The following is a 10,000-nucleotide window of genomic DNA, read 5'->3' on the forward strand; positions in this document are numbered from 1 at the left end:
AAATGTTTTTAATATTTCTAGTTTAAACCAAACTTGTCTTACCAGCTGAAGAGCTTATAAAGCCATCTTTATACATTTCTTTTATGTCTTGTCTTTAAATTACATTTAAATAATAAACAATATTGAAATTATTTTTAAAATGACAAAACCAAAATATTCTGAAATTCCAATTATTCGTGCTAACCATATTTATTCTATTGCAATCAATACTTGTTATTTCCTGTCATCAAACTCAGCATTTAAAATTTTCCATATCCATTTCAGTTGTTTTAAATTTTGGAATTTTTCCTCTTCTTTAAACAAACTGATTTTCTTTTTTTTTTTTTTCCTTTTGGTAAACACGTCTAGAATCTTCTCTTGCAATGTCAGCAATCTTAGTTATAATTCCCAGTTTCAAGCAGAACCAAGGTTTGCATGCAACATGAGTGCATGTGTTTTTAGCTCATGATCTCATTTAAGTTGACAAAAACCTTTTATTTCAAATTTTTGTGTATACACACTCACACACACACATATATATAGCTGTATGTAAAAATCTACATAATGGTTCTCATTTGATGTGCCATAGATTTTTTAAAATATAATTTAAGACCCTCAGAAGACTCATGCTTAATAATGGTTGAGTATCTTGAAACACATGTTAATTCATAATTTTGTTTTACACAAGAATACATAATAAGGTAAGCAATAGTTTTTCCATACTTTTATTTTATTTTAAACTTTAAAACAGTTTAAAAAAAAAATATTTCCATGTGGAGTGTGCCACTAGTTTTGTACATGATGTCCAGTCTGTTACAAAGTCTAAAAGGTTGATGACCACTGGTGTTTGCATATATATATATATATATATATATATATACACACACACATGTGCACAAGCACACACACACATGCTGATGAACATTAGTTGTCTCAATATCACTTGTCTGAGAGGATTTATCTGCAAAGGTCATGGGCACTGTCCTTCTCTCTTGAACTATATATATATGTGTGCAACTTTCACTGTGTTCTGATTCTGTTATTGTGCCCCCACTGTAACTGGATTTTGTGTCACCTGAGGGACACCCACAGATTAAAGCTGCTTGTTTGCTCATCTTCAGAGACTTAAGGAACAAACATTATCTATAACCATCGGTAGTTTAATATTTATTTTATTATTCAAGCACAAAATATCTCCTATGAAATCCATCTTAATTCAGCCCTGTCTTTAAAACAAGACATCCCTCACAAGTAATTATAATATCTACTAAACCCGTACAGGGTTACCCCAACCTCACTGCTTTTACTCCATGTAGCATGCATTATCTGTCTGACTTATTCACACTTTTATCCCCTTAAATGTGTTTCAAGTGCTGTTTACATTACATTCAGGACTGTCTCAACTGCATTATAGGACCCTGGACAAATCAGTGTACTGGGTCCTGTAGTATTTATTTATGGACAGCAAACCACAACATGCATAGAATTGGGCCCCTACATCCATTTAAAGTGTTTTTACCTTCACTACTCCCCAGGTTTTAATTTCAGACACCATCACACATCAAAACATTCATCCGAAAGCCTCCATTTAGGATTCAGTAGTAAAACATGTCTGTCTTTTAAGCTAAGATAGCAGGCCTCTATTTTTTGTCTACACTACCCACTTCATACCCTAAACACTGGCCTTTTGTTGATGCTTCTACCCCCACCACTAATTAGGTCATTCAATTAATATGACTTTCTAATTAGTCATCATTTATTGTTGCTATGTCTTTCAGTGGCTCTCACTTGTCTTTGGCTTTATTTAAAGAAGTAAAGAAATTGTTTGTTCACTCAGCATCTTGCAACACAAACACTTGGTGTTTGCCCAAAGTAGGAGGTGTGATGGGGGGGGGGAAATTGGGGGAATTGTTTGCGAGTCTGTTATTTGTCATTGTGTCAAGATCCTTTGTGCGTGTGTGATGAAACATCAACTTACAGGTCAAACATGTACTCAGACCAAACCTATGTTGATGCTGGGAATCATCACTGTTGTCTTCATCACTGTCATCAGCATCTTCTTCTACTACTACTACTACTACTACTGCATGTTGTACTACTACTACTGCTACATGTTGTTTAGCCTGAAAATGAAAAAGGTTGAATGTTTAGGACGTGGGTTCGGTTTTCGCATAATATAAACAAACACGAGCCAAGAGAAGCAACCCAGGGTGGCCAGTAGTATTTAAACAACACTGACAAATACAGGTATATCAAATACCATATAATATACATCATCATCATCATCATCATTTGACGTCTGCCTTCCATGCTGGCATGGACTGGACAGTTTGACAGGAGCTGACAAGACAGAAGACTGCTCCAGACTTCTGTGACTGTTTTGGCATGGTTTCTATGGCTGGATGCCCTTCCTAACACCAACCACTCAGCAGAGTGGACTGAGTGCTTTTTAAGTGACACCAGCACTGGTAGGGTTACCAAGTAACTCACAAGACAAAGAACCTTTGAGAGAGGATGTGGCATCGGAGGAGGAATCGTGTGTCAGATGATGAAAGGTTAATGTGTGACAGAGAGATAGAAACAGATGTCTTGTTGTAGAGGAGGTACATGGTTACCCAGTTAGAGAGAAAGATTGAGGCCAATAATGGGTGTAGTGCTATAGAGGAGGCACATGGTTAACCAGTCCGAGGGAGAGAGTGGCAGGGCATGCTCACAAGGAATGGTGATCAGTCTTGGTTTTCTCTCCACTGGCTATTTTCTGTGCATCTTCCATTGGGATTTATTTTTTAGTCTCCATGTCTTTAATAACTCACAAACCAATCTCTCTTCCTGATTTTCTCATTTTCAGTTCCACGCAGCTGTTACATTCTATGAAGGATCAAGTTTCATCAGAAGGTAAGTTTTAAATGAACATTTGAAAGGTAAACATTTAAAAATAATAAATAATCACTGTTGGGTATGTTTGGGGAAGAATTACTGAAATATCAATGTTCTGTGTTTTGTCTCAACACCATTTTCTTTGATAGCATTATAGCGCCGACATTCTTCTATGTACTTCATATAGTACATTATATAGTGCCTACATACGTTATATGGGATCATCATCAGTAAGTGTCCGCTTTCCTTGCTGGCATGGGTTGGACAGTTTGACAGGGTTGGCAAACCAGAGAGCTGCACTAGGTTTTGGTGTCTGCTTTGACTTGATTTCTACAGCTGGATGCCTTTTCTAACATCGACCACTTTACAGAGCAAATCAGGACAATTACCCCCTCTCCAATATATTTAGAAGTTCTAAATCATCATCTGTTGTTCTCAGGGGTAATTGTCCTTGGTGGGGGGTAAATCTCCTAGACTCGTACAGTGAACTGGGTGTTTTTATTGTGGTACCAACATCAGTGCTTTTAACATGGAACCAGCTCTGGTGTTCTTTACATGGCTCCATCACTGACAAGGTCACCAAGTGTCTTGCAAGACTAAAAAAGACAAAACCCTGGCTCAACTGGGAGGGAGAGGAGTATTGAGTGGGGATGGTTTGGTGCCAGCTGAGAGATTAAAATATAGAGACAGAGATAGGTGTCTCGCTGTAGATACCTGGAAAGAAGAGTGTGTTAGAGAGTAAGGTAAGACATGCATTGTATAGTACAGTGGTTCCCAACCTGCTTCGGACCCCTGGTGGTCTACAAAGGTAGTACTGGGGATCCGTTAACTAAATTCAAAAGCCACCATTCGAGTGAAGTCGATGCCAGTCCTCCCACCGACTGGCTCCCGTGCCGGTGGCACATAAAAAAGTACCATTTGAGCGTGGTCGATGCCAGTGCTGCTTGACTGGCTCCCGTGCCAGTGGCATGTAAAAAGCACCCACTACACTCTCAGAGTGGTTGGCATTAGGAAGGGCATCCAACTGTAGAAACCTGCCAAATCAGATTGGAGCCTGGTGCAGCTTCTGGCTTGCCAGTCCCCAGTCAAATCATCCAACCCCTGCCAGCATGGAAAACGGATGTTAAATGATGATGATGACATAAATATAAGCATATTAAAAGGGGTCCATGGGCAAACTCATTTATATTACACACACTCTCCTATATTATGGCCCCACAATATATTTCAGTAGCCGTTGCATGGTTTTTGTCTTAAGAACACCAGATTTTACTTTCAGTATTCTTATGTTAAAGAAAATTAAGGTTTGGTTTGGGTAATAACACAGATACTGGCATAAACTTGTAGAACCCACAATAGAAAGGAATGATAGGTCTAACGTTCTGCTCCGGTTAACACAAAAAGTTGTGGACACTGATTAAAGGACCTTGATCATTAATCATCATCATTCAAGATCTGTTTTCCATGCTGGTATGGGTTGGATGTTTTGACAAGATCCAACAAGTCAGAGGTCTATATCAGGCTCCGATGTCTGTTTTGATATGGTTTCTACAGCTGGATGCCCTTCCTCACGCCAACCGTTTTACATTGTGTATTGAGTGCATTTTCCATGTCACCAGCAGCAGTGAAGTTGCCAAGTAGCTTGCAAGATAAAACCCCTTGATTGGGTAGTATCGAGGGAGGTGGCTTTATGTCAGGTGTTGAAGGGCAAGAATATGATAGAGGGGTAGGAACAGATGTTTTGCAGTTGAGGAAATGCATGACTATGCCAGGTAGAAAAGGAGAGAAGACTATAGTGGTGATGAGGTACCAGGACATACCCTCAACATACAAGAGGTTGAATGTGAGGTGGGATGGGACAGGTGAGTAGAGGTAGGGGATATAAGGATATAGGTGATGCACAAACGACAAACTGGCAAGGATTATCGAAAGTGGTTGCATCCAGCAGACTAAGATGAAATAAGATCACTTTAGTAGAATGCTATCAGTGCTTATAAGTAGTTCTTTAATCCACATTAATCTACCAAAGTAAAATAATCATGATCAGTTATTTCATAGTAACACTAATTATTTACAATTTTGGTGTCATTGACTGGAAAATGCAGGGAATCAAGAAGTCTGACAAAAAGCAAGGAAGTTTCTCAACACACAAATGGGACATAGAATCTTATGTAGATTGGTTGTATAGCCAGAGATTCCAAAACAGCCAACACAGGGTAACACCATTTACTGGAAACATGGAAGTTTCTCACCATAAAAAGGATATACAATCTTATGGCTTACGTAGAATAGTTGTATATCCAGAGACAATGAGATTCATTGAACTTCAGTCTGCTGTGATACTGCTGTTTTCGGATGCTATCTGTACATCTGTGTGGACAACAATAAATACTTTGTGGTATTTACAATCCTTTATGAAGTACCAGTAATATAAAATGTGTTGATTCAGCTCACTACAACCTTTGCCTTATAAATCTGTGTTCTTGTGTTAATTTGAAAGTAAAGACATTATTGTTTCCATTTCATTGTATTTAAGTTTGTCTCAACAGAAACTTGAGTTTTTGTTTACAAGAGAATTGTCTCAAATACCAACAGTTTTCCAAGAACATATTCTGCAACTGTTTGGCATATCGATGACTTGGAAGTTGTTTGAGGTATCTGTTGAATTTCAGTGATTACTGAGGCTCTTTTTTGTTTCAATGGCCTTTTGTATTCGATCTTAATCTCTAACCCATCAGAGTTTTTAAGTTTTTCATGACATCAATAATTGAAGTAGATGTTCACCTTTTCATATATTAATCGTTACACCAGGTCAATTAACCAGGATGATATTTATTTATTTGTTTGTGTCGCTAATGCTTCTGTGTGAAACATGCTCAAACCAGTTAAACCCAGTTACTTTGTATTCAAATTTCTTGCAAACTGATCAGTAGAAGTAACTTTCCACAATATTGTGCCAGTCTGATATTCTTTCGATGCCAATACAGGGCAACATCACCAGTTTTTTTTTTCCATATGTTTTACTCTTAAGATGTGGACTGTTTCCAATAGAGCGAGCTTCAAGACTTTGTAAGGTGCCAGTGTTGCTAAGGACGCAATTGGTGAATTTTTTTCCATTATTCCCATCTTCATAAATCCTGGAGCTCTGATAATCCCTGGTATTATTTCTGTTTCCATCCTTCATATTCATCTCAGGATCTTTGTACTTGTTCAGCAGTTCTCTGACTTTCACAATTGTTGTTTCTTTCTTGACAGTTGATCTCAGTGGAATTTGAACTCAGAATTCTGAGTTCAAATTCCACTGAGATCAACTTTGCCTTTCATCTTTTCAGAATCAATAAAATAAGGACCAGTTGAACATTGGGATCAATGTAATCGACTCGTCCCCTCCCCCTAAATTGCTGCCCTTGTGGCTAAATTCTTTTGTGTCAGATTCTTTTTTTTTTCTTTTCTTTTTGTTTTTTCTTAAGGTGTGGTGCAGTCTTTTTATTGTATTAGTGTTTGTGTTGTGTGTGTAATGCATTGAGTAATTGGCTTGCTGGTGGGAGTCTCATTCCTGGCAGGATTTATGTGGGTAGCAGGTGATTACCTGTAATCTCAGCTACCCACAAGCTTTCAAGTGCTTAAGACCCTCCTGATAATCTTTCCTGTTCCTAAGAGGTAAACTTTCTTCAGAAGCTCTACAAGACATTCCATTCCAATCTCCTTCAATCATTTCTCTATGTATTTACTTACAGTTCCAAATGCACCAATTATTATAAGCACAACTTTACACTTTTCAAACTCCAAATTCTTGCATTTTCAAGTTTTAAGAAATTGTATTTAAAAAATTTTTTTTTTTGTTTCACATCCTCTTTCTTAACAATTCTGGAATCAAACGGACATGGTGGATCAATTAGTGAGGAACTTTGCATTTCCTTGTCTATTATTTCCCAGCTTATTGTCTGTTTGAATAGGAAAGTCCCACTGAATCTTACAATTCTCCAACTCCAGCATTCATACTTTGTCTCCAGCTTCAAACCCCTATTTCTGGTAAAGCTTCCAGTGTAAGACCATTACAACTTGGTCGTGCTTCCATTTCTTATATTCTTCCTGTGCCAGCTTGGGACATTCTGCAACAATGTGTGCCACTGTCTCATTCCAAGTTTCACAGATTCTACGTTTTTCTGACACTTTCTCTCCATATATATATTTTTTTACAAGTTGTTTGTTTTTATCATTTGATCCTGGACTGTTACAATTAGGCTTTCTGTTTCGTTTTTTTTTTTTTTAACGAAGCCCAGAATTTTGCTCCACATACATCCTCTAACATGCTCTCTTTGAATTTCATTCTTGTCCATTTCCGCCTATTCCACACTTGATCACTTCTTCCTTATTCACCCTCTTTAGTAGTTTCTCTGTGTTGTTCTCTAAATATTTCTTGTAGGCTTTTTTTCTTTCCGTTTGTACACACTCTTCTTCCACAGCAATTAAACCTCTTCTACCCTGGTCTCTCTCCATGTACAGCCGGTTGATATCAACTTTCTGGTGGTGGGCTTCACACATTGTCAACAGCTTTCTAGTTTTTCTGTCAAATTTCATCATCATCATCATTATTATTATTATTATTATTATTATTATTATTCAACAGCCTTGTATTTATTACATTCTTTGACTGCACTACAAGTGTGACTTTGTGTGCCTAGGCTATGTGCTGTGGTTTGTTTTGGTTATTTTGTTATGTTTACAATATTGAAAGTACTCGGCAAATTTCTGTGTTATATTCATAAACCATGGGGTTTTGATTATGCGTTTTTCCGTGTGTTTTCGGGCCACACCTAAAGCACCAATTATTCTAGGGCTTGTTTCTGTCTTCAGGTTCTTCATTCAGGTTATTTCTCTTCCTAGATCTTTGATATTTCAATAGTTTCTCCATTTCTTTTACTAATGATATTACTATCTGATACCATTATTATGATGATTATATCCTGCAAGATGAAAGAGTGTGAGGTGAAGTAAAGCAAGTTAGGAAGGACTATATAGGCTCTCTCTGTTTTAAATTAATTTAATCTTGGGTGAGAATTATATAAGGAAGATGAGTCGCCTGTCTATGGAGCTCTCAGCCCCCCTCTCATCAATGATTGGTTATTGTGCTTTTCTTGTAAAATAGAAATATTTTGATCCAAGCTGTTTAAGCAAAAATAAAGGTTTAATAGAGAAGTTTGTATATTCTCTGATGAAAAATATAACTTGAAGCCATTGCAGTTAATATTGAATTGATGTGTGTGAGACTAGAAATGTGTGTGAATTGTTCCTGTATTTTGTATTGCTTCCTATGAAGGGTGAGTAGAATGTCAAGTTTGAAGCTATCTATCAGGTAGATATAGACAAACAAATTAGTCTCCTGTCGGTGTGAGGTGTCCTTAAAATTATACAAAAATAAAAAGAGAGAGAGAGAGAGAGACTGGTTATGGATGTGAAAGAGTAATTGTATGCTCACAACAAGCGTACATTGTAGGATAGATGTCAACATAACACTGCAAACGGGATAAAATGTCTGCTGTTTTGTTGAAATAGATTTTTTTTCCAGTTTGATATGCTGAAAACATTTAAAATATATTATAAAATCTAAGGGAAGGATTCCTTTCCTTTTTCTAATGTTATTAATTCTTTACTTGGCAGAGTAATAATGTTAGCTAGTTTTTTATTTTTTAAATTTCTGAGGTTCATAAATGTATTTGAACCTATTTAGTGAATAGAAAATATTTCACTGCAATAGTTAAAGTTAGTAATATTAGCATATGTAAAAAAAAAAAATTAAATTCCAGATGTTTAACTTTTGTTTGGCCTCGCCATTTCTGATACATGTTTTCCTCCAACATTTTAACATTGAGTTTATTGTTTAATAAAGATTTGTTCTGTTGTAATGGAATTGTAGTCAGCTAAATGAAATTATTTGAGTAACACTAAAAGACATTATATTTAGTATCCATTATTTTTGATGTATTTAATTTCTCAAGAACTTGAATAAGTTATATGATGCTATCTTAACAGATACCAACACACACACACACACACACACATTTACAAAAAATAAATAAAATAAATAGCAGCACAATAGAGCAGTTGGCTTTAGTGAGCTTAGTTCTGATTGGTTGAATAGGTTTGCATCAACCAATGACTATGTACCTGCCTGCTGAACTCCTTTCTTGTAGGTCATTCCCTGTGAGAACTAGCTAATGTTCTGCCATGTTGAATCTTTGAGTAGGTAGCAGCAGGAAAGACCAACACTTACAGCTATTTAAGGTTGTATGAGAAAATATACTTTTCTGTTTTCTGTCGCATGCATTTTGTCCTGCTGAAAACGACCATGCTAAAGGGTTTGCATTTTATTTAAAACACAAACAAAAATGATGTTTTCTACACAATTTTAGTAGCTCATCATAAACACATTCCACCTTTCAGTAGTAGTAGTAGTAGTAGTAGTAGTAGTAATAATAATAATAATAAACAATAGTAATAATGTGAAGTACACATGCAGTAAGAACATCATCTCAATACCACCAGCTGCATGAGATGAATTAAGTTTACTTTTATGATAAATTTATTGTTTTAAGCATCTTTCCTAATTTCAAACTTATCTTACTAATCCATAATTTATGATAAGCTTTTTCACTGACATTTTCTAAGTTAAACAAATCAAGTGGTTCTTACTTAAAAATAGGTAAAAACCAAACAAGTAGAATTATTATTATTATATTAAAGTTTTAATCTTTAGAATCACCTGAGATGTCATGCAATTTATTTATTCTTCTGACCTTCATTCAAAATAGTTTGTAAAGGATTTCTCAAATATTTAATTTAAGAAGAAAAAACATTTCTGTCAAACCCCATCAAATTTTTTGTCATCTACTTTTCAATTATTTTCCTTTTCACAGAAGAAATTGCATTTTGAAATTTTTCATGTAAATGCACTGACAAAAAATATTGTTTTTTTTCTTTTTAAGGGATTGCTTTTATATTTTAGCCATTCTGGATTTCTCACTAGTTGCTCTTATTCAATGTCTTGTCCATTGCAGTCTAGTTGCCCACAGACTTATTGAGAAGAGAAAACAAGTTCAATACCAGTGGACAGCTGCAAATTCACAATAACTGACTATTGTTT

At 36.0% G+C, this 10,000-nt stretch overlaps 1 protein-coding gene across 9 annotated transcripts in view; it reads left to right on the plus strand.

Moving 5' to 3' along the window:
* Window positions 1–10,000, plus strand: part of LOC106884253 (protein kinase C-binding protein 1) — a 91,233-nt gene that overhangs the window by 625 nt on the left and 80,608 nt on the right. For 7 of the 9 annotated variants that reach the window (XM_052967586.1, XM_052967587.1, XM_052967593.1 and 4 more), the window contains exon 2: window positions 2,828–2,874. In XM_052967586.1, coding sequence (XP_052823546.1) covers window positions 2,828–2,874 — 47 coding nt within the window. Of the gene's footprint in view, window positions 1–2,827; window positions 2,875–9,039; window positions 9,142–10,000 lie in introns of those variants that run through there. The other 2 variants (XM_052967594.1, XM_052967591.1) reach the window with 2 other exon arrangements.

Source organism: Octopus bimaculoides, chromosome 4, assembly GCF_001194135.2.
Source record: "Octopus bimaculoides isolate UCB-OBI-ISO-001 chromosome 4, ASM119413v2, whole genome shotgun sequence".
Classification (NCBI taxonomy): Eukaryota; Metazoa; Mollusca; class Cephalopoda; order Octopoda; family Octopodidae; genus Octopus; species Octopus bimaculoides.